A 25,889-nucleotide genomic window follows, 5' to 3' on the forward strand; every position below is an offset into this window, starting at 1 on the left:
GGCAATCACTGACATTTTATTGAAGTTTCCTTAGCTGAAATATAGATCCACAGTGGTTATATATTAAATATGCTATGCTTTTTTTTCAGCGTGGTCAGAGGATCAGTGCTCCTGTAGAGCTGGCCAGTGTGGGAATGGCACAAAAGCTAAAGTTTGGAGCAACACCAGCACTGCCACGATTGCCTGATGCACACACAAGGCACCTCAGCCCAGAGGAAATAGCCCTAACACACCACATCCCACACCAGACAAATTGCATGTCTGTTGGGTATCAGAGGCAGAAGGATTCCTTGTGTAAAGAACCGTGAGTGGCAAATCATCACATACCTAAGCATACACTTCACAGTGAGAAACCGCATATGGTAGTCACAGCAAAAGGATTTATTATTCTGAACCCAAATCAGACAGGGAAATAAAGCATCTCTTACCAGCCATGCTTTTAATCACCAACAAACAAGATGGAAATAGATGGTCATGTTTAGCTGAAAACAGCAGGCTGTCCGATTGAATATTTGTATCAGGCATGCACTAAATACTGAGGTAAAACTTCCAGTGAGCTCAAGAGTATGGTTATGTGAGAAGAAAGGGCAAGGCTCCTTTGATCTTTAGCATCAATACCTGTGTCATGATAAGTAAGATTGCTCTCCCCCTGCTCTGCCCTTGTGTTTGCTTCCCAGCTCTCTACACCCTTCCAACATCTGAGTGGCGCAGCTGACTCAAGGAAACATTTCTACCCTATACATTGTCTTCAGAAACAAAAGGTGCAAAATATCACTTAGCAAAGGTTTCTCCCAATATTTCTTTCATTTATTTCTTCTGTGCTTTCTGTCTTCAGCCTTCCTTAAAAACGTAATTCCTATTTCTGTCACGGCATCGCCCTTCAGCCTGTCCTGTAGGAAGGTCACTTCTGCTGCTAAGTGAACCTAGAAAGAAGCAGGTTTGATCAGTTAAGCAAAGAAATACTCCTTTTTCTTTCTTTTTTTTTTTTTTTCTCCAGTGTAACAATCTTCTTATCTCTCACCACAAGAGGACCCTCTTTCACAGGCTTCATAAGAAACAGCTTTCTAGAATTTTAAAAATATCTTTCCAAACTAAGTTAATAAAAAGGAAGGTTATGTACACTGGAACTTGAATAATGTGTTAATCATCATGCCACTGTTTTGCTTTGTTCTGAGGACTTACATTTTTGAGATATTAAATTTGGAATGCCATCTGATACACTTCTGATGTTTGGGTTTTAACATTACTTGGTTCTTTCTTTCACCTGATCTGCAGTTGTGTTGCTGTGACCCGAATATGCTTTGTTTTCATACATTTGGAAAGAAACAGGGATGGCTATTACTGGTAACGCCTGTGCAGGAAAATGATACAGGATCAAGGATCAAATGAGAAGTGCAGCATGACCCCTTGGCTCTCGCCACTTTGTGTTAGCTGACTCCCCAGCTCCATCAGCCACCAAAGGAGCGCAGCTGAGACAGAGCTCAGTGAGTCAAGCTGCGTGCTTCTTCGCATCCAGGATCAGCCTGGCCCTTTCTATGCCAATATAGACATTTAATCTGAGAGAGAGGCTGAACACTACTAAGGTTATTTCAGTTATCTGAACAAGTGGTGTTGCTTTCATGGTGTTGTGTCCCTCCCTGCTCATTACCAAAGAACAGAGAAAATAGATGTGCACTTCCTTACCATTTCCAAGGCACCTCGAATCACCCCACAGAGAAGGTTGCAATAGCAAAGGGACGCTCGCTCCGCTGGCAGCTCCTCCACAAAGTCCACCAATGGGTTTTTGTCAAGGATTAAGGAGAATTCATTACCTGCAGCGCTACTGCAGCTCACGCTGGGGGTGACCCCAAGGTACATCTTGAAAGCAACCTGCAAAAGGAGGAAACCAAGCTGAGTGGTGCAGTCAATACACCAGAAAGAAGGGATGCCATCCTAAGGGACCTGGACAAGCTTGAGAAGTGGGCCCATGTGAACCTAATGAGGTTCAATAAGTCTAACTGCAAGGTGCTGCACCTGGGTCAGGGCAATCCCGGACATAAGTGCAGACTGGGAGAGGAACTCACTGAGAGCAGCCCTGCAGAGAAGGACTTGGGCGTTCTGGTGGACGAAAAGCTTGATATGAATCAGCAGCGTGTGCTTGCAGCCCAGAAGGCCAGCTACATCCTGGGCTGCATCAACACAGGAGTGGCCAGCAGGTCGAAGGAAGGGATTGTACTCCTCTACTCTGCCCTTGTGAGGCCCCACTTGGAGTGCTGCATCCAGGTCTGGGGCCCCCAGCACAAGGATGTGGGGCTGTTAAAGCAGGTCCAGAGGAGGGCTATGAAGTTGATCAGAGGGCAGGATCACCTCTCCTACAAAGACAGGCTGAGGGAGCTGGGGTTGTTCAGCCTGGAGAAGAGAAGGCTCCAGGATCAAGTCATTGCAGCTTTTCAATACTGAAAGGGGACATAAAAAAGATGGAGAGCTTCTTTTTGCTCAGGCAGACAATGATAGGAAAAGGGGGAATGGTTTTAAACTAAAAGAGGGGTGATTTAGATTAGAGGTTAGGAGGAAATTCTTCACTCAGAGGGTGGTGAGGCCCTGGCACAGGCTGCCCAGAGAAGCTGTGGATGCCCCATCCCTGGAGGTGTTCAAGGCCAGGCTGGATGGGGCTTTGAGCAACCTGGTCTGGTGGGAGGTGTCCGGGCCCATGGCAGGGGGTTGGAACGGGATGGTCTCTAAGGTCCCCTTCCAACCCAAGCCGTCCTATGATTCTATGAAACTCTACAGTTTGAATCTACTGGGTGCAAACTAGAGAATAAACTATAGGATGCACCATCCTGCAGACTAGCTTTGCTTGAGGTACATAGGGCTAAGGGGCAGACAGGCTTGAGATTAAACTAGATTTGTCTCTTCTGCGCTCCACTGGAACCAGAGACAGAAATCTGGAGCTATGTGTTGCTCCAGAGAAGTACAGTATAAGGCTGCTTATTCTGTCCTTGATGTTCCTCTGCTTACAGCCCCATACAAACCAGTTTTATTGTTATAACTTGTGCTTTCTGTGGCGTCACGCTCCCCTGGGACCATTAGCTCCATATTAGGTCCTTCCCTACATTGCTGGCAACTTTGATAATCACAGCTCAGGAACTCCTGCAACTGGTGAGTGTGTGCATTTACTCTGCTCTCTATTTACAGCCAAAAAAAAAAAAAAAGTAAAGAAAGAATAAGACTGCCGAGACTGCAAATGTATTTGATAACAGGGCATTGTGTGCTTTTCCTCTGCCCTGCTCGTGGAGGGGTCCAATGTGAGTGCATTTGTACAGACAGTGACATCATTACAGGATCTAGACAGCGCTGAAGCAGCCAGGCTGGCAGCAGGCTGTGCTTCCCTTGAAGAGCCCTCCCCTAACACACGGCTACAGACTCCTACAGCTGAAGATACAAGTGTTTTGATTTTTACCTCTTCAGGGAGTATCATCGGACATGGATGGTTTCCAAACAATGCTGAAATTCTTTATAAACCGGAGAACTGCTATTGGTTACAGTTTTATGGCTCTGCTGACGCTGGGAAGTGAACGTGTATTTTCTCTTGTTGCTTTCAGATGTCCCTGCAGCAATGAAAACTTCAGGTATGGTTTAGTATTTCTCTTCTCCCCAGCTTTTGTTTTGCTGGTCATTGGATATTTCTTGAACAGCAAGACCTGGAAGCTCTTCACAGGCTGCTGGGTGAACCCCAGAAAAATATTTCCCAAAGGGAATATCTGTCATTTCTTCTACATCTTTGGACAGATCACTTTAAATGCTCTGGTAGCCCCAGTGATGTGGCTTTCTGTGGCTTTGCTCAATGGGACTTTTTATGAATGTGCCATGAGTGGCTTGAGAAATCCTGCCTACTTAGATTCCATTTGCCGCAACAAATCTGTGAAGTGCTTTGAGGAGCTGCACAAGGTGGCCTGTGGCAAAAGCACCATGCCCTTCTCAGAGAGCGAGGAACTCAAGCTAACTCTTCAGGCACAGTCACAGGTAAGAAAAACAAATAAGAGGACTGTAGAGTTTGTACTTCTGTGATTCAGTTGTGGAAGGTGCTAAAATAAAACTGTTGGTTCCACATAAACCACATTTTGGCATGATGCAGCCCTGCCAAATACAATAATCTTTTTGTTCAGTTTGAGCCATGATGTGTTTCCTGGGGGTCCCACTGAAGTCAGGATCAGTAAGGCCAGGTAACTTAAAGCTATCTTTCTGAAAGAAGAGAGCTCTGAAGAGAAAAACATTATTGGGTTGTTTAGGAAGCCAGATTAACAGATGTCACCCAGAGGGGTCTGTTCAGCTAAAAATCCTTACCACAGTTTCCTTTTTTTTTTTTTTTTTTTGATACTATTATGGACACTGTAAAGAAATGTTGCATCATTAGCAGTGGGAAAATACTGGAAAATCAGATTTGTGATGCATTATTTCTTTAACTTGTTTCTATTTGCATTTCTCAAGTTTATGATGCCAGAAGAGAGCATGCTTTTGTCCTGCTTGGAAGAAGGAAGGAAGAAACACTAAAATAAAACCAAACTATGCAAAGCTAAGATAACATGATAACATTTTACTATATTTGTGTTACACTTCTGTTCGTTGCATTGTAATGTAAGTAAATTTTAAGACAAAAAAAAAATCAAATCAAAACATAGGAAAAAAAAAGAAAAGAAAAAGTGCTACAGAAAATGATGGAAAGATGATTGTCAGCAAAGCGCAGGAAGAAGAAACATTCTGTGGAGCCAGCAAGTTTTTGCCAGACAATTGTGTCCATCTGGAACTGTTTCCTACCCAAGACCTGGTTTTATTTTCAAGTCCTCAGGCAAATAGGACTGGAATGCAGACAAAGACTGCAGTGAAGGCAGGGCAATTTAATTGAGAGATTTAGAAAGAAGTAACAAATAGTTCTAAGACTTGCAGTTTTATGTATAGGAAATAGTGAAGAAGGAAATAATGAAGAAAGAAATAGAAAGACCAAAGGCTCAGAGTGGGAATAGCATGGGAATACATACGTTCATTCTCCAAGCTGCAAAAGAGTGAAAAGCTGCTAAAAAGAGCAATATCTCAAATACCCACAGATATCATCAGTTAGTACAAAGTGACCAGAAAATGAAAGTACATGAAGCCATTCTTCCATAACAGTCCCCCAAAACTACTGTTTTTTAGGCTTCCTGGTTTCACGTATTTCCCTGAGGAAACTTTCTATAATTCCATCAGCTAAACACAGACTTTTACTGGCCATTATTTTTCCAACATCACTGCAAGTGTTCATATGAGGCAGGCTGCAACTCCCCATAGAGACAGTGCATGGGAAATCAGTTCTAATTCATATGGGTTTCTGAAACCTAAAAGATCCGTTCCACACTGGAATTTGTTCCTCTATTTGCAAAAAAAAAAAAAAAAATTATCTCATTTTATTTTATTTCATTTCATTTTTTTATGTCCACATTGCAGTGGAGTAGGTGAGTAAAGCTGTTGGCTAGACCAGCGGTACTCAGCATGAAAAATTGACATTCATACCCCTGCTCTCCTTAAAGAAGAACATCCTACAAAAACAATTGCTAGCACATTTTTTCTACTCTCAGCTCTTGCTCTAATCCTGGAAGTAACTCTTTCTTTTAAAATATTCCTACCAGAATTTGCTCAAACAAAAACTTGAGAGATGCCGAAAAAACCTTGAGGGATCTCTGAAAACAGAGGAACTATTTCTAATCAGTGTGAAGATGAGTTGGGCTCCGTTTCAGTGCCAAGACAGACCTGTTGATGTGCACACTATTTCTTTTCCCTCTTACCCTCTCCTCCCAGCATTCTCACAGGACTGGGCAAGAGGAAGATTTTAAAAGAGTTTTGGCATTAAAAAAAAAGATTTTCCTCTACAAAGGGCTGATTTATTAATGTCAAAAAACGTTCAGAGGAATAGGTTAGATTTCAGTGAATCTCCTAGTTAAATAATTTGGGGGGGGGGGGGAGGGGGCGGGAGAAGCTTTTTAAATTTAAGACTTTTATATTCCCACTAGTTGATTTATGTTAAAACAGGGTTTTGTTTTGTTTTAATGAAAAGGAAGTCTGAAAACAAAACACATCTAAAATGGTTACAGTATAAAAAGTTGATTAATCTGAGATAAAAATTACTTACCCATGTAGTTAATCACAATTCAGAACTGTGTCTTAATGCTAATTCTTACTGGGTAATTCTATGTGATGCTTTCAGGAGATAGAAACCCTTATACCAATTGGTGATCATGACATCTTATTCGACTTGTGCACTTTTCCCTCTATGTGACAGAATTCAGTGAGCAATTCCAATATACTACATGCCGGACCATTAAATTTTTTCAATAAATTCTCATCAAATCATCTTTAAATTGTCAAGACACTACTTCTGCTCTCAGGTCCAATCTGTTTACAGTTACACTATACAGCCATAACATTATTTGACTGATCAGTCAGACTTCTCTTGGATTTTTCTTTGTGCATGGTGGTGTTGTGGTTGAAGTCTGATTTGAGATCCTCTGTTCCTGAACCTGTCATTGCATTTGCTCTGGTCTCTTCAGCAGTTATTACTCAAGTTCCTTTCATTACAGAATCACAGAATGGTTTGGGCTGGAAGGGACCTTAAAGACCCATCCAGTCCCAACCCCCTGCCATGGGCAGGGACACCTCCCACCAGACCAGGTTGCCCAAAGCCCCATCCAGCCTGGCCTTGAACACCTCCAGGGATGGGGCACCCACAGCTTCTCTGGGCAGCCTGTGCCAGGGTCTCATCACCCTCTGAGTGAAAAATTTCTTCCTTATATCTAAATCTCCTCTCTTTTAGTTTAAAGCCATTACTCCTTGTCCTATCACTACACTCCCTGATAAATAGGATCATTTAAAAACTGAGACAAAGCCTGTCTCTGTGGCTAGACAGTCTCTAGTATAAGCCAACTTTTTGTGGAGTTCTACCTAAAGAACAACTGTCTTTCACTTTCCTGAGAAAGAGACATCAAAACAGACAATATGGAGAAGCCTTGGCCCTGACTTCTTCTGCCTCCCTTTGGTCCAGATGTGGAAGGCCCATTAAGACTAATGGCAGGCACCAAATGAAAACTGGGAAGTGGTGTCTGGGGTAGCTCCCCTAGAGGAGCAGCAGGCCCTCTGTACAAACAGCAGTGACTGTTGGACACTTGATTTAAATAGCGTTTTCACTTGGGCCTCTTTAACCTGACACCTGTTCCTTTTTTTCCCCCCAGATTTTAGGTTGGTGTGTGATAGTGACTATGGCCGTTCTCTCCCTGCTAACCACTTGCTGTGCCAGCTGCCAGTCAAAAGTCAGCCACCTCCAGCTGATGTTCTGGAGGGTGTATGCCGAGAAGGAGAAGGAGCAACTGGAGCAGACTTTCCAGCTGTATGCCACCAAGCTGAGCGAGCGAAACCTGAAGTGCTTTTTTGAGAACAAGAAACCAGAGGTTATTCCCCTGCCAGCTTTTCAGGCATGGGAAGATGCTTCCCAGATCTATTCTTTCAGCAGTAGCAAACAGCATTACAGCACAATTCACAGGCTAGTTGAAGAAGGCCAGAAAGAAATCAATGAGGAAAGAGAGACAACACTAGAATTTGTAGACAGAAGGGAAATACCATAGATCACATATATATTTTCAGCCTTTTTATATCTTGCTAATATAGCATACTTCCAGCTGATTTAATCTATATTTTTTCACAATGGTCTCTTCCTTCTTGATCACTTTCCCTCCCAGTTTTATATTTATGTCTTTTAAATTACTTCTGCACAACAGTGAAAAGACTGTAGTCCTCACTGGCACTTAAGACTCATGCTCTGCTAATGTTGCTGGCTCCAGAACAAAAGCCAAGAGAATTGAACAGTGACTTGTGGGAGGGTTTAAACAATATCCTATGTAAAAGGCCTTATAGCACACCTGTCCTATGTAAATCAAAACACTGTCATAAAGTAATACAATTCAAAATGTGTGTATAAAATAACAGAAGATGTGTGGCTTTCTGACAGTCCCCAGAAAGTCCCCAGAAAGTACCCTTCCAGTAAGTACCACCAGAAAGTGCCTTCCAGGGCACTTTCAGGTACAGCAATTTTAAATTTTTTTTTTTATGTGGCACCAAGGCACTTGGTCACTCAATGCGTCCCAATGTCTTTGATCTCCTGTTGCACCTAAAATACCATGGATGGCCTCATTGTTCAGCCCTGGCCTTCTTGTCCCTGAGATACCTTTCTGAGACATGGAGGAGCAACCTCACTTGACAATGAGGTGCCAGGTAATTTCTTGGACGAATCTTACAGTCAAAGTGTTGGGTACCAAGAACTTGAGATTCCCAAATAGTTTGACATTTCTGTGTCTTTGTTAATAATAATAATAATAACAACAACAATAATAATAATAGTATTTTCAAACAGAATTAGAGTAGCTGCCTAAGCTTTGTTACGATACTTAAAATGCACCAGTGATATTTTGTCTCTAGAGACTACTTGGCGTTATCTTCTCCCACGGAGAACCTGGGAGGCTTCCCATCGTACTGCTACAAAGCTCCTGCCTGGAGCATATTCCAGATGCTGGCCATAGAGCTGCCTGGCATTGCTTGTACCAGGCCTGCAGCCAGCGTACAACAGAGGCCCTGGAAGAAAACTCCACATTTTAAGACAAGAAAATGTTTTTGCAGAGGGATGGTTTTGACTTTTTTTAGTGTCTAAGGGAATGTAGAACATGTCTGGAGCAGAGGAGCTGGCAGGCCAGGCAGGTGGGGTGGCAGCACAACCCCTACTTCTGGTAAAGGCCTCTCGCCTCGCAGCCCTGTGCTTCAGCTCTTGCACATGGGGTTCACCATGTGGCTCTCGCACGGGTTGCCTGAGCCTTTGCAAACTCTGTGTAAAAGAGGCACAAAGTTTCTGCCAAGTTTCTTTCCCCGGGGTGACTGGGTAGGCTTTTATGCAGCATTTTACTGCCAATCTCCCTGAGTCTGCAAAGAATCATATTTGTGCACAGGTTGAATCGGGCTCTTATCAACAAACCAACATGCTTTGCCTGGCTCTTCTCATACTCTCTGAGCTCCTTCAGAAAAAAAAAAAAAAAAAAAAAAAAAAGCTAACTAACAACACCAAAACTATCTGCATTTACAGACCATTACTTTTTAAAAATACAAAATCCAAGACCTGTTTCCACCATCTGCTTAGATTTTTTTTCTGTGCGCTTTGATTTTGTGGTCTTTGAGCAAATGTTATATTTCTTTTTATCCCAGCTGCCCCACTTTGCAGCAGACTTGGACCGTGTTGCATGCCTAAATGTACCTGCTGCACCTGAAAGCAAAGAGGCAACACTGCCAACATAAAAGTCCCAACAGCAGGCACATCTGACACCAGTAAGTCAGACCTGCAGGTGGTCACTGAACTGCAGCATTTCACTTTGCTAAGTTCATGGTAGCAAATGGCCAAAGCATGTGCGAAGCTCTGAGCATAACGGACTGTGTGATTAGAACAGACTGGAAGGATGCTGTTTGTAAAAGCCCATGTCATAGATCCTCTGATCTTACTCAGAAAAATGTTTACAACCTAATCCTTATTTGTGTAACAACTTCACATTCTCTTTCATTTATTCTCTTTACCTATTTTCTTCTGACATTCATATAATCAGTTTTGTACTTGCCAGAATGTTTATTAAAATAATAAAATGCAATTCCCAAATTAATCCCCACTAAAAGTGAGAGTGTTTTTCAGTGGTTTCCCAGAGGGAGGAGCTACTACCTGCAGTGCTGGGTATATGACACTGCCATCTCCACACTGCCTCATCCATTTAAACGTGCATCTCTACAACTCCATGACTCCCAGGCAGGAATAGAAGTGCTTTTGTCTGGTTTCCAGCACAGGTCTTGTACAGAGAATGTCAACAGTAAGTAGCCAGTCAATGAAGGAGGAGGCTCTGGGTTCTGCCCAAGCTCCAAGAGCTATAGTTGTGTTCTGTGGCAAGTTGGCCAAAACACAGAAAGAGGCTCCAGGTTGACCCCAGAGGCTCAGCCATTTTATTAAGCATTGATGCAGAAGATGAGAATGTTTACCACATGCAGTTTGAAAGGAAAGACTAACCCCCTTCAATCCATGAAGGTTTTTACCCCACACCTACTGAAAGAAAAGCCAGGGCTACTGCTTCACTTCCCTTGCCTTATCTGTACACCTCCCTCCTTCCTGGTACCGCAGAAAACCAACGCAACTTGGGCTGCAAAAGGGAGGACACTATGTAGGTTAAAGAGATCATCAGTAGGTATGGGGAACAAGTGGGCTGATGTAAGGATGAGGACTTCACTGTCCTGTAACAGCTGGGACACAAGGGTGAAAGTGTACGTGCCAGAAGAAGAAAAGGTAGGAGGACTGAAGGGTCCCACCTCTGGCTTAGGCAACCTTTTCTTCTTCAGGAGAGTGCTCAAAGCTCTGCATCTGAGTAGTCAGAAACATAAGAAGTGGGAGTGTTTCCCAGCCTGGCCTTCTTGTTTCCCATGGAATGGCAAAACTGAGGTCTACTCTCTTCTTCTCCCCGTTACCTTGCTGCATGCTCACAAATGACTGGTGTTGAGGGCACCAGGAGGTGCTGGTTGAACCTACCAGTCCTCCAGCCTGGGCTGCCGGGGGGCAGGCTGTACTTACCAGCCCCGTCACATGAAACAAAGCTGGCATTTCTGGCCAGCCAGCTGCAGGGAGCTGTTTCTCCTGTACCCGCTTTTCCCTGTGCCTCACAGCCTGTTCTCTACCTCAAAGAGCAGCTGCTGAATGCTGAGTGCTGCAGTATGTGCCTCATAGGCGCCTCAGCCCCTTGCTGATGCTTGTTCCCAGGGCTGTGCTATTCTAACTGTGTTGTCTTTCCAAAATGTCTGTGATTTAATGCAATTGCCATGCGGTTCCTGGAATACTTCTATCAAAACAGACAAAAATAAAACCCAGCTTGACCCTATTTTTACAGCTAGAATCTGATTTTGGCAAATTTAACTCTGTCCCTCAAGCAGCTATTATAAAGGCTGTTTTGTATCAACATTGTCTCTGAATTAAAGTTCAGTAGCTACCACAGCAGCTCATTTTCAACACGATCCAAAACAAAGTGATCAAAAAAAAAAAAAAAAGGCAGAATCAACATTTTATCTTAGGAAACTTAGATTTTGCATTAACTCTGATGCCAATCAAATATGAGTGAACAAATAAGCAGGAAATGTCTGTTCAGTTCTACTCCATGTTCTTTACCTCAGTTTACTTATTTCTTCCCCTCAGTGAGAAACCAGTTTTCTCCATTAAGTACTTTTAACTCTCCTACTACAGTACACATCTGCCCCTCTATCAAACTCCAGATCTTTGTTACGAGACAGTAACTGGTTAAATGTGCTAGGCCCTCATGTGCTTTTGATTTAATTTCAGCTGTGTTTTGCATTATGTTATGACGAGTCTTTCAAAATCCTATTGTTAAAATATCCGGTGTAAAAGAGAACTTGCAAGGAAACTATGCAAAGCCAGTAGCAGGCTTGCAGTGCAATAGAGCACCAAATTAAGGCAACATTGAAAAGCTATAAAGTTCAAATTGTTAAAAGGTCTCACTCTCATAAGTAATTTAAGTGCATATATAAATTATTCATTGAACACATAAGAAATGAATGTTTTTTTTGGAAACCAGGCTATGACTGGAGAGAAATTCCTCTAAAACTGTGATGTACAGCTTCTCTGAGGGTAAAACAACGGCCTTTCAATCTTTCTTTGGGACTCCAAAAAAAGAGGGAATTAAAACGAATGAACCATTTTGAAACTTACATCCATAAATTTGCCTCATTGCTATTTTTATGAAATGAAATAAAAAAAGAGTATCTGTTTAGACACATACATAGCCAGCCATTAAAATGAACCCATAAAAAGCAAAAAAGCACAGCTGTCTTTCTTTCGAAAATGTGTCTTGCTATTCTATGAGATTATGTGTTGCTTAACGTCAAACAAGAAATCTCTGCACTCAACAAATAAAAATGTGAGATTGCCCTTTTTGAGATTCTCATCCAGCAGCCTGTGTTTCTCCAGCAGCAAGACTAAAATTCGGTGACATTTTGATGGTGATCAGATGCATTCTACAACTACTGAAACAGTTGGGAATCCACTAACTTACCAGTCCCTGTAGTGAAGAGTTCCCAGTAGTATATACAACTCTACAAAATGTTGTATATACAAGTAATGGTGCAAAGTAACTGACACTGTTAAAAAAAATAAAACTATAAAATCAGATGATATAACAAGAAGATTAATCAAGGAGGTTACTTCATCTACTTAGAAGTGGGTGGGCAGCCAAAATAACTTTTTTGCTGGCATACTTTTCATTCTTAGTACTTTTCTACAGTCAGTGTTTGGGAAGAATAAAATAATTCAAAGGCCTTGTCATGTATTCTTGATCCCATGTACTCACAAACTTTCCTTTACTCTTTACAGTGCAGCATTTCACGTTTCAGTTTACTGCTTACCACTTAGCACAGCAATCTGCATTTCCCTCTCACTGGTGAGATCTGTAAAACAACATTTACCAGCTTTGTGAACTCTGTCATCTTCTGTCAGACTTTCATAGGTATTGTCTGGCTGCTGCCATCTGTATCACACACAAACCCCTCCTGGGGCATGGTGGCATTGTGCTATGAAAGCTTCTAGGTCTAGGATCCTAGAAGATCTAAGATTTGATATAAACCTTGAGGGTTTTGTTTGTTTGTTTGTTTTTTAAATCAGATTGGTGATGCTTGGGATCTTTTGAGGAGGGACTGAAGTAAAACCTTGATTTTTGCAGGTTTATAGTGTAAAATTATCACCCTTGTTTCATATAATTCTCTGATTCTATGAAAAGTAGTCCTCAGTTATACCCCGACCCAAACTCTGAATCCAGTGTTGGATGATATTTCTTCAGCTGAGCTTTGTTCTCAGATGGTTTCCATTCTCTTACACCGATTTGCCAGTTAGCAGAAAGCCTGTTTTTACATGGCCTGTTTTGCCTTTTTTCATTCTGTCCCAACTGCAACCATGCAAAGTCACAGCATCAACACACGGAGTCAGCGGGCACCATGGGAACTCAGTGTAGAAGGGCTCTGGCTCATCACCAAACAATGTTGGCCCTCCTTCAGTCCCATGTAAACTAGCAGTAAATCCCAGGCTCTGCAGTCTGAGTCACTGGATCACAGAAAATGACTGCCTTAGGTACAGCTTTCCTCCACTATTTATTTCTCAGTATAGCAAGCTGGCTTTATACTCCTCACTGTATGCTTTTTCCTTTGCTTCATCTCTTTCCATTTACACAGAAGCATTCTCCAGCAAACACCCACAGCATGACCTTGCAGACTTCGTCTTTGCTTTCCAAAGGACTGCAGGATAACTGCTATGCATACAAGATGGTTAGCTTTAACTACTTTAACTGCTTAACTGTCTTAATTATTTTAACCTTTTAACCAGTCTTACTCTACACAGTCACCTTCAAACAGATTTCTATTTAAGAGTTAGTGCAATGAAGTATTTAAACATTTTTTTTCCTTGTTGAGAGCACAGCTACTGAAGAGTTAAAGAGGTCATGTAAAAAGTTGTGTAATTTTGAACCAGCAACTTCAAAAGTGTAGTTGCAGTTACTCCCTGGGTCATTTTGCTTATATTTCATAGGCATGTGCATCAGAAAAATGCGCTTGAAGACTACTTCACAAATGCTTGGCAAAGAAACGTGAAAACATTTTCCATATATTTTGTCTCAGAAAGAATATACTTCCACAGAACTCCTTTTTTAGTTTGCTGAAAACAGAATTTTCAAGAGCCTTTCTGTTTTAAATTTTGTTCCAATCATTCTGAGTAATATGATTTCTCTCATTAAGTGTATTTTGATGTACAACCTGTAGCAAAAGCAAGATGGTATCTTTTTCCTTACTTTGATGGTTAACTTCTCACTGTATTTTGTTGTTGAATTTCCTGTACTGGACAACGATGGTTCAGCTATACTACAGCAACTGTATATAAGGAAACCACAAGGAAATGCAAGACTCAGCAAAACAGAAATCTGGCATATATATGAAAATGAGGAGAAAACAAAGAACATACGCCACCCGAAGAAGAACATGAAATAGAACAACAAGGTGATTTTGCAGCCTGGTATCACTCTTCTAATGAGACAGCATGTTTTAATACAGTGATTGAAATGCTGCTTCCCTTGTGTTTTTCATTCAGCTGACCTCAGTACCACGAGTGGATCCTCCACCCTGGACCAGCTACTGCTAAGGACAGGCTTTGTTATACATTATTCTGATTTGAGACTCCAAAGCACACTTTGCTTCAGGACAAAATGTAGTTTCTACTCTTTTATGAGCTAGCCGAATATGGCAAGCTTTTTATAATGTAACTTGCTTCTGCTTTAAACTTTGGCAGATTATGATGTGTGTGTGTCTTTTGCATGTGTGCATGTGCAGTGAATTACTTTATAGCTATACTTACAACAGGAAATGCAAAGAGGCCCTTTATTTCTATGACAGCCATCAGTTCCCCTACAACAAGTATTTTTGGAATGATAGTACTACTTTCTGTCCCACCACTTCAGTCAGACGTAACTTAGGTATTTCTGAAATGGTGTGACGAATGTGAGCAGGATCACACCTTACCTGGTACCGTCCAGAATCATTTAGACATACGATACTCCTGTGCTACTAGCATGCACTGCTGCCTTAGTATTGACAGTCTGGTGTCTATACTGTATAGACTGTACAAACAGCCTGGTGTTTCCCAGCTCTGTAGTCAACATCATATTTAGCTGATGCTGCTGGTAATTCTTAAGTAATTCCCAAAAAGTATGCCAGACATACTTTTGTCTTCCAAAACAAGCCCCTGTAAACAAATCTCTGGTGTATTAACTGATTCCCTGATCTCTCCACTTAAAGCAAATGACCACCTAGCAAACAGTTCTTTGTTATAAAGTGTGGTTAATTTTTACCATTGGGAAAGCTCAGGCATATCTTCACTGACAACATTTCATAGATGAAAATCGTTAAGGACAAAATGAATCATTCACAATGATCTGAGTGGGTATCAGTCTGAGCCAACTTCATATCCACGAACTACCACCTCCTTTACAGTGTGTCTGCAGTCTAGAAGAGCTAGACATCCTATGGATTTCTCTTCAAGTTTCCCATAGACTTGCCCCTGGGGTCAAAGCTATGTCTTTAGAAACTTCATTATTGCTACTAATTTTTCTCCTAGATCTTTACTGACTGGCAGTATTGCGAAAGACTACTCAAAAGGAATTTATCCATCAAAAAGGGAGGAAGTACCCACAATTATTATTTTTTCTTTTAGTTTATTGTTAGATTGGTGGAAAGTGAGAGAAATGTTTCTCATTTTCCTTTCTTAAGTTTCTTCTCTTCCATTGCTGAGTCTTACTTTTGCAGAAAATCCTGCAGCTTCTTCCCAGTATCACCATTCTAAGGTTAAAAAATATCTGAGATAATATGGAAATGCTGAAGAGAGTTCTGATGGCAGGAATAAGGATATCAAATTTTAAGAATCTGTATGAGATACTTAAGCCATTTATGTTCCTAGGAAAGAAAAGAAACAAAAAAAAAAGAGGGATAATAATAATTTGAAGTTATTTAATGAATAATTTGAAGTTATGACTTTAATTTGAAGTTAAATGACTTAAATTTGAAGTTAAATGACTTTAAGGTCAGTTTAGATCACGGGTCAGCACCCTTTCACAGCTCTCACTTTATTGTCTGTGTCCTCAACTCAGATACAAAACTATTACCCATGTGAACCAGTTCTGTGTTTCTGATGATTCTTTATGTTAAACTTGCCATCATGGGTTTATCAAAACCGACTGCAAGATTCTCATCTCATTAAGCATCACATTTTTATGCTATGTTTTGGTGTTTTAGGAACTGATATTTCCTCTCAAGGAGAACCTGTATGAGCTACTGGTTGATGTGAGATTGTAAATACGGAAAAGGCTGTATTTCACACAAGGGAACCATGGGTGTGGTTGTGGAGAACAGTCTTTTTTGATGTTGTTGTCAGGACATTCATGATATAGCAAGAAATGTAGATAACTGTTCTGGAACAAACTGATGGAGGAGGAGGGAAAAGCTAAGACCATTGAAAGTGACAAAGCTCTAGAGAATGTAAATCTTATTTACCTGTGCAATCATGTCTGCGGTTTCAGAATAACTGCGACAACGTTTCACAGCTGAACGAGCTAAAAAATCATCAATCAGCCTTATGCCAATGGCGTATCCCCTAAGGGGAAAACAAAGAATGTTAACATTCAAAAAGAGGATTTTTTTTTGCACCTACCATCTCCCAAATCTGTCTCTTGTGCTTTCTCAGCAAACCACCTGCATGTTTCTGAATGAATGGTTTTGAGGACATCAGATTTTTGTGGTCTAGATTTTTATTTCTACCACGTTTTGCAGCACAGTATGATGTAGTTCATGTAGTCATATAAAGAACCATACTCCTTTAAGCATGATATTCCCTGCAAGCATCATAAGAATGATGACTATATACACACGCATATATTTATATTTACATATATGAATAAATGAGATAGCAGATATATGAGTATAATATATAAAACCATACAAATAATACACATATGAATGCAAATTAATACTGTTTTGTCACTAAAAATAGGATAGGACTACACAGGACAGGATTTTCTCCTTTCTTATGTGATCCCCAGAGTTCATCTCACACCAAGGAGAGCAAGGCAACTGCTCCTTCAAATCATAGCACTCATCTCTGGGTTGGCATGGGCTTCAGAAATTCCTGGGCACCCTCACTGCAGAGTTCTGGAGTCAGGCAAACTCACAAGAAAGGGATACACACCTTATCTCCTTCACTTTATCCTCTTATCCTTTCACCTCCTTCTTTGCTTTTCCTCCACAATTCCTTCTTTACCTTTTCTCTAATATGTTATCTCCCTCCATCTAACAGTTGCAGAATATATCCAGAAGTTTCCAATTAACATACAGTTTCAGTGTATCACCACCTTTATTTGTATTTAAAACACTACAAATTCAGAGAAATGAAGTAAAAAAGAACGAAAGTTAATGAAAATTTTCATTAAGCAAGTACGTATTTCTAGCTCTCACATAAAAACAAGGGTCAGTAACAACACAGTATGCACAATATCTATGCCTGTATTGCTCCAAGCATTTTTTTTTTTTTTTTTTGAAATAAAAATGAAAGTTTATGAGATGGACAGAAATGTTATGAAAGAATGTGAACCAACTCTGAAATGTTTTTAAGGAATCTTTCAAGCCCATATGCGTGGATATTCTTAGTTTCTGCCTGTTTGGCAGAGGCCTCAAACCCTTTGCAGGGAAGGCGGCAGTCAATGGAGTTTCTTATTGATTTTGTACCACATCTTTGACAAGAAGCCAAAAAGTGATCTGATGTTCAATGTGATGACAAGACAGAAAGTGTTTTTGGCAGTATGAGGTTTGAAGCTGTAGAATCTCATCAGAAAATGATGAAATATTTATTTATTGCCTAAGTATCAGTATCAATAATGTTGGTAAATGTCATCAGCAGTTAGCAAGGTATGCATTAGTGATGCACAAGATTATTTTCAATTTTTATGCCTTCGATTTGCAAAGTCAAAACAATAATAAATTGGCAAGCTGCTACTTGGCAACTATATAGTGAAAAACACCCATCTCACAACAGATTATGTATGTATATACATATCTAGAGAGATCAGAATACCTTTCCCATCTGTCACAGGTCTGCTAATCTGTTTCTTCCTCAAGATGGGCTGCTTTTATCATCACAGAAATAAGCTGATTGTTTCAATGAAAACTGTTAATATTTTATCGAGTCTTTTTCTTTATTGAGAAAACAAAAAGATCTTATAGAAACAGCTATAAGAACAAACCCACAAAGAGCAAAATATGTATCCACATTTTCCAAAACTGCCCTTTCCTAATTGCTACCATAGCATCAGATATAAGCCTATTTTTGTTGTTCTTTTTTTTTCTTTTCATTATTTTCATCAGAGCTGAAAGAGGTATTAATATCAAATAAAAATTTGAGGGATGTTGTCCCTTTTTAGTTGTGAATAAATTATTTTTCAAATCAATGATTTTTACTCGCTTCCATCAATAGCTATTGGACTATAACTTATTTGCAAGTTTTCAGATTAAGAGTAAAGTGTTTAGGTATTCTGTCTAGTATGATTGTTGTAAATCTTTGGCATGTCTGTTTTGCCTGAAAACATGAGCCCTTCTCTTCTGGGTAGCATCTTATTATACCTTCTTGTTAACTAGTTCAAAATTTCTTACTGATTTTCTGTGATACTATTTCTCCTGTGATAATGCCTAGGAATCTCAGTAAAGATGGCATGTTCCCACATAGGATCTTCATTTTCCAAAGCGGTTATCTGTATAAAAAAAACAGTTTCTCATTGACCATTTGTGCTATGTCACTCATTGCTGTATGGTCTTTTTAAAGATAAGAGGCCCACTGACCCTTAGTTGGGGAAAACAGATCCATGGTCAGAGGCCAATTGAAAGTGCCCAAGTGAAACACCTGAATTGCACCCTTAAGGAAGGTTGTTGACTACAGAAGGAGCCTGGTAGTGTGATTACTTCTTAGCATCCAAGTCACAAAACCACAGCGCTGCTAGATGAGTGGAAGCCCTGGGAAGGCCACATGGACAGTAGGCACACAAATGCATGTTATACCTAGGAAACACCTGTGAGAAGTAAAAAGCTTGAGGAGATTGAAATAACATAGATATGAAAGAAAAGAAGAGGAGAGTTTGCATGGAAGTTGAAAATGAGTGTATGAAAATAGGAGATGACATTTAGAAATCTATATTATTAACTAGCTCAACAAAGGATTAACAAGGAACAAGGGTAAACAATCAAAACAATCCTGACACCCTTCTTCTGAGAATTCAAAGGTTAATTGCTCATCATAATTCACAAATTAATGTTATTTCTGTTGACAGAATATCAAGTCTTACCCCCATGCTCTCTGTAATCTTTGACAGTGCTGGAAGTCATAAATTTAAGAGACAAATACAAAAGGTAATACACAGGTAGACAAATAGCATTATCAATGAAGCTGGATATTTAATGTAGTACTTACATTCTATCTAAACAGGTGTTGACATCTTCATCTTTTTCATAATCCTTACACAACTGGGCTACCAAAGCCCCATACGTGAGCACAAAAAGTTCTCTGCTCTGCCAGAAAAAGATGAAAATTGAAATAAATTATAATTAAATGTTTTCACGGTGTTGAGTTGCTACTGTATTAAAAGTAAACAAAAATACCATTTACATTAATAAAGAAGCTGCTGTCCTTGACATGTAATCACTGAAATCCATGATTTAAGTGACAGAGCCTGACTTGATCATCACTTTAGTTTCTGTACAGGGATTTTTGTTTGTAAGAAATACCATTTGTTGGGATAGAGCTACTTTCATTAGATACATTCTTGTGCCCTGTAACAGCACATATGAATGCCAAATTGATAAATGCTGTAAAATGCCACCCAAAATTAATGATAAGCATTTAATTGCAGGAAGAATAAATGATGCAATGAGCTATTAGTCCCTTTATAATAAGAACAACAGTATATACAGTGAAATTCCAATTCTTTCACAAAGGTATGATTGATCTGATTCAGATCATCAGCTGCCCCTCCCCCCCGCCCCAAACAAACAAATAAACAAAATAAAAGATTAAAAATTATTAGCACAGAATAATGAAAAAAATCTATAATTCAGCACAAGTGTAAAGAATAACAATGAGCAAAACAAAAAAGAATCAGTCCCATTGACATTTCCATTAGGCCTCCCCTCAGCCTGCTCTGCTCTGGGCTGAGCAAAATAAGAGACCTCAGCCACTCCTCATATGTCTTGTCCTCTATACCTTTTACCATATCTGTAGCCCTCCTTTGGACACTCTCTATTAGTTTTATGTCCTTATATTGGGAAACTTCTTTCCCCTAGGGAAGGATCCTGCCAGATCACCTCCATGGCACTACAGAACTGACTGTATTTAGCAGGAGTAGCAGCTGGCCTTTAGGCCTAAGAGATTGGCACTCATTAAATTCTTGGACAGGAATTAATTCAAGGAAGTGCTACAGGCCTGTGGCATGTGGGCAGGCTGGAGGTGCTTTTTGTTTATAGTCTGTGGAAAAATAATAGTAAATGCCAATGAAAACATAGAACAGGAAGAATGGCTTGGTGGAAAGACCTTTTCCTGCCCTCATTGCATCAACAGCTTGGAGTTTAATAAATTTTTCCATTTTAATGTCACTGTTCAAAATGTTAAGTAGCGTGGAACGATATCTGAAACTCTCCAGGGTGATAACTCCTGTTTACAATAGCATTGCACACTTTGCCAATTTCTCATTAACAAGTTCTTAATGCAGCAAGTGGATGTTGTACAGGTTCTGCATTGTTCTAGTCTCAACAAAAATCTGTGTTGTAACAAGACAAATGCCTTAGAGAAATCTAAGCAAAATATAATAACATAGTTGCATTACTGACCACTCTTTCAATGTGTTGGAGAAAGAAACTATTTATTTGACACAGTATTTTTTTTCCATAAGTTAAGGTAAGTTAACTTTAATTATATTATATTCTTATATTTCTTTTCCAGTGGAGACCTTTGTCACCCACCAAATTTTCCATTTTCAGAAATAGGTACATTGTATTAGAGCCTTCTCGAAGTTCTCCATTGCCCCCAACTCATATCAAAACTCACTCTTTCTTTGACCCTACAGCTCTCTAAGCACTTAGACCTCTGCTTCTGAGCAGACTTCAGTCTTAGAAACTTCGTGTTCATGTGTCAGGGGGTCCTGGTGGACCACAGGTTGACCATGAGCCAGCAGTGTGCCCTGGTGGCCAAGAGGGACAATGGGATCCTGGCATGCATTAAAAGGAGCATGGCCAGCAGGTCAAGGGAGGTGATCCTCCCCCTCTACTCTGCCCTGGTCAGGCCTCACCTGGAGTACTGTGTCCAGTTCTGGGCTCCCCGGTACAAAAAAGACAGGGATCTCCTGGAAAGAGTCTAGCGGAGGGCCACAAAGATGATACGGGGACTGGAGCATTTTCCCTATGAGGAAAGGCTGAGAGACCTGGGTCTGTTCAGCCTGGAGAAAAGAGGACTGAGAGGGGATCTCATCAATGTGTATAAATACCTGAGGTGTGGGAGACAGAGGGATTTGGCCAACCTCTTTTCAGTGGTTTGTGGGGACAGGACAAGGGGCAATGTCCACAGAATGGATCACAGGAAGTTCCATGCCAATATGCAAAAGAACTTCTTCACAGTGAGGGTGACGGAGCACTGGGACAGGCTGCCCAGGGAGGTTGTGGAGTCTCCTTCTCTGGAGATACTCAAGGCCCGTCTGGATGCCTACCTGGGCAGCCTGCTCTAAGGAACCTGCTTTGGCAGGGGGGTTGGACCCGATGATCTTTTGAGGTCCCTTCCAACCCCTTCAATTCTGTGATTCTGTGATTCTGTGTTTCCTAAGCCTGTTTAGAGTTTCAGAACTAACGATAAAGTAAAAAATGCAGTTAAGTGCCCAGTTATACATTCACTTTGTTTTTGCTATCAGTTTTCTACAATTACTTATATTCTCTTTTCCTTACTGACAACTTAATCTCTCTTCAGCTTGTTATATATATACAGGTGTGTCATAATTATACTTTTGGATGCAAACATTTTCTATTCTAACATAGTACTATTGCTTTTTTTAAACCACTGTGGCCTTACTTCCATATTGCTCTTTTGTATTTATGGTAAATTATTCCTATACAGTTAGAAATTTTCAACAAAAATAGAGATTCTGAATAAACTTAGTATTAGCAGTGTGTAATGACCGTGAACACTGAAGTTCTCCATGAGAATAATTTTTTCCACTACACAGGCTCCTTCAGCACATAGGATTTCTTAAGTGATTGCCTCATCTGTAGCAAAAGCAAGTGTACCTCACCTTATGCAATATGTTATAATAAATCTATAAGACAGTTAGATCAGTCATTTCCGATGTGGGGATACATTGTGAATGCAATCGAAGGTGTAGAAATCCTGATCTGGAGAACTCACTGTACCAGCTCACCCTTGGCGAATACGATGGTTTCATGGTGGCAAGAACAGAAGGATGGCTGGCAGGGGGTCCCAGGACTCACCACCTCCAGTGGGGTACAAACAGCACCACCCTTCTCCCGATTCCAGCACTGAGCACAGCACAGTCCCTTGTGCAAGCCCTGTCTACTACCTCTGCTTCTGTCAACTGCCACTATCACTGTCCCATCTAACAGCAACCTCTGTCCGTCTTTGTTCACCCTCATGCTGCTTCCTGACCTGGAACATCAAGAATCTGAGCTTAGAGTCAGATCACTTAAGGACGTGAGGTTTCCATGATCCCACTGTCCTTCTGTCAGGCTTTTCCTAAAAGTTACTGACTTCACTATATAGTCTCAACCACGTTTCATGGAGGTACACACACATGAAGAATCATTACATACTGTGGAAATTGGTGGCTCTGGAGATAACACAATAGATGATGGTACAGTTGCCATCACTAAGATGGGGATGCAGAAGAGAACTGAAGGTATAATGTGGATGAGAAAAGAGATAAGCATCATATGAATGTCATATGAGAAAAACAATGTGGATAGGAGCATGTGACTGCAGAATGGTGTTGGTGACTAAAGACATCTCAGTGGGGGACCAGAACTGTGGAGGGTGCTGTGACCTTTGTTAAGAGAGTGTATATAGTCCTGAAGATACATACAAAAGGAGTTTTCACTAATCCTGCTGTCTTTTGAACTAATTATTTATTTATTGCTATTAAAACTGACTTTGTTATCCAGACCTTTGCAAAGCGTATTGGCTGAGACAAAACTGTGTTTGTTGATGAGAGAATCCTTACTTTTAGAAACACTAAGGCTAATGCCCTATGCCACTGTGATGACTAGTTCTCACTGAAAGGAATTTTGAAGCATGAAGAAATGGTATCATACAGGATGAGGTGACTCACTTCATGTTGCAGGTGATTTAAAACAGAGCAAAACATAAATTTTCCCGGAGAAGATGCTAAGTAGTAAGATTAAAACATAGGTTTCAGAACAAATGGTTAAAAGTAAAGGGTCCTCCAAACTGAATTTTGCTATTTGAATCTTTCATATTTTAAATACCACTTGCAGAGAACAAGAAGAACAATAATTGATATCTTTAATGGCACAAAATACTCCTTTTTATGACCATGCAGCTAAAGAAGTCCTCCTGGGAAAATTTTGCATGCTTAAAATAACTGCCTGAGCTTTAGGACAATATTAAGATGAAGGAAAAAGAAAAAAAAGAAAGAAAAGGAAGTCTACATAACTTCTAATTGATGTAATTCTGTGCTAAATGATCAATGGTCAAAGCCAACATTTAAAGACAAGGGGTACAGTTTTGCCATCGTTTTTTCAAGATTCAGATTTCAGCCTTAAAGCCACGTGTTGAGATCCTGTGACAGTGCACTCCTCGTGCATGAAAAACTGTCACATTAGGAGGATGAAGAAGGATCGCTGCTCATGCAACACAAACCCAAAAGAAGACATGGTCTGCTATCTATGGGGCACACAGCAGGTGCCAGGTATGCTGCAGCCCCAGATGAACCAACTCTTCCTGTAATTGTTCATGTGCTAGAGACGAGGCAGGCATCATTTCTTTTCTCCAAAATAAGAACAGAGTTTTGTCTTCAGGATTCATACTGAAGGACTGTCTGAAAATAATTTCATGTCATATCTCCAGGTAGCTGGAGAGATATGAATGTTTCTAAAGCAAATCTTAGCATTACTGCTCAGAATCAGACTCCAAGTCCTATGGGTTTGCCTTTTTTTTTTTTTTTAATGCCACATATTAATAGCTGGCAGCTTGTTGGCAGTCCACCAGAGAGCCCCACTGTAGATATAAATGCTGCCAGCACCTCTGTTCTAATACTGGCAGACTCATCCCCGTCCTTTCAAGCTATTCAGAAACACGTCTGCACAAAACACATCAATACAATAATAACTTATTTTTACTCCATGCACAATTTCAGTTGCACATCACAAAAATATCTTACTATTTTCTGGCTGTCCTGCTTTCTTCCTGGTGGCCGTGACATGCTGCTTGTGTTAACGCCTGAAATATGTGATTGTCAGCTTATAGCTTTTCTTCCTCAAGCAGCATGTTCTTCTCTCAGTTACCGCATTTTCTCGTTCCCTCCTCTAAAGTTCTCTCTTTTCTGCTCTTCTGACTTTTACATGAGATGTGCTCACTGCAATCTGTAATGCTGCTGATGCTCCTCCTATTCTCTACGTGTACTGAGCCCTTTGGGAATGTGACTGGCAGCAGATCTTCCCCTGTACACAACATAAACAACTGCTCCATCCGTAAAAATGGGCTGTAATTAAGTGCACGGTAAACATCTACAGAAAGTCAAACCAGGCAGCCTCAAGAGTTTGCAGGTCTTATTTTTTTTTAGGGACAACAAATTCATTTTGTTGTTTGTGTCAGGTTTTGGTGTCTGGAGAGTTAACAAATGCTCCCTCTCTGAAGAATAAAATCACAATTACACGATACTGATGTACAAGGTAACTAAAATTTGATCATTTTCAACTTCAAGGAGCAATAGTCTTCTATTAGCTGTGACAGCTGTAGTCTGGTGAGTTAACATTTGCCTGGGCAGGAAGATCACAGGTTACAAGCACTACTGTCATCGTGGTACTGGGTGTGCAAAGCTGGTGGGGTGGATCTAGAGCACCCAGATTCCCAGAGGAATAAACTGGGTACCCCCTACAGCTGCCAACTTTGGCAAATAGCACTTTCATTATCAACATTTCTAGCAGATCTTACATTATTCTTAGCCCGCTATTACCCCTACTTGTAAACATCCCTGTTATGAACATCCAGAAAGGTTCACCTTACTTTTCCTATTTTCATATATGGTAATTTTGGTATTTTTAATTAGTTCAGATTTAGCACAGATTTAGGCTATGATCACTAGGAAATTTAAAAATGAATCTGATAGTTGTCTTTCCTTATAGCACTTTTTTCCACATACATTCCCATTGAGTTCTCTCAGGAGAGCAAGTAAAAGTTTGTGGCCTCATCTAAATGCCATGCAGTTATTAGATTCTAATTCATTAATAGATTTTGTGCCAGAGTAAAACTGCAGATATATATTTCTCCAGACACACAGAAAGCAGCAAATATGACTCATTTAGGATAAGGAAGATTATTTAAGAAAAAAATGGTAGCTTAAAATTATAAGACAAATCAACAACAAAAATAAGGACAATTATAAGCATTTTTTAGCCTTCCTTGTGCAAAATATAATGATTCTAACATCTTTCATTGTACCCACAATGAGATGGTGTGGACAACGGTACATTAAAATAAACCTCTTCCATTTTTTTTCTAGGTACTTTTCTGGCCCTGTAAAAGCTGACTCTATTGCCTAAGTGAAAATATTTAATAGGTACTTTCCATATCTAAATTTAAGTAAATTATAAAAGCCAGACATTAAAATTCTCCAGATAATCACTTGCATTTCTAAATGGAGTCAGAAATGGATTTGTTTCTCAGGTTGTCTCCAACTGGCCACAAGCACCAAATATGTCTCTCACTGCAAGAGACACTCCATATCCTGTAGGAAAATGTACTGCACTGCATTAATAAATAAATAAATAAATAATCTCTAGATTATCATTAGCATAAATTATCTGCAGTAAAACCATCACAAAGCACTTAAGGCAACCCATAAGTGAACATCATTTTATTTATCTAGTTCTGAGTATAAGAACGAATTATTTCAATCTGAATGATTAATACTGAAATCATGAAGGATCACTGCAGACCAGAAGGT

General features: G+C 40.2%; 2 protein-coding genes across 4 annotated transcripts in view; one reads left to right on the plus strand and one right to left on the minus strand.

Annotated features, from left to right (window-relative positions):
• On the minus strand, positions 1 to 24,377 carry TRAPPC3L (trafficking protein particle complex subunit 3L). The gene is made up of 5 exons (XM_083829326.1): positions 24,105 to 24,377; positions 19,124 to 19,221; positions 16,165 to 16,264; positions 1,684 to 1,869; positions 1 to 923 (listed from the first exon to the last, which is right to left on the minus strand). Exons 1-5 carry the CDS (start codon positions 24,144 to 24,146, stop codon positions 804 to 806), a joined length of 546 nt encoding a protein of 181 aa, XP_083685452.1. The 5' UTR covers positions 24,147 to 24,377; the 3' UTR covers positions 1 to 803.
• Positions 2,861 to 25,889, plus strand: part of LOC310896703 (calcium homeostasis modulator protein 5-like) — a 32,013-nt gene continuing 8,984 nt past the window's right edge. Inside the window, exons 1-3 of one of the 3 annotated variants that reach the window (XR_014581763.1) lie at positions 2,861 to 4,002; positions 7,236 to 8,271; positions 13,979 to 19,186. Coding sequence is in view for 2 of the 3 variants with exons in the window: in XM_083829318.1 (XP_083685444.1) it covers positions 3,463 to 4,002; positions 7,236 to 7,625 (930 nt within the window). In the remaining variant the exon portion in view is untranslated. Of the gene's footprint in view, positions 4,003 to 7,235; positions 9,696 to 13,978; positions 19,187 to 25,889 lie in introns of those variants that run through there. The other 2 variants (XM_083829318.1, XM_083829321.1) reach the window with 2 other exon arrangements.

The sequence above is a fragment of the Anser anser genome (assembly GCF_964211835.1).
Source record: "Anser anser genome assembly, chromosome: 3".
Classification (NCBI taxonomy): domain Eukaryota; kingdom Metazoa; phylum Chordata; class Aves; order Anseriformes; family Anatidae; genus Anser; species Anser anser.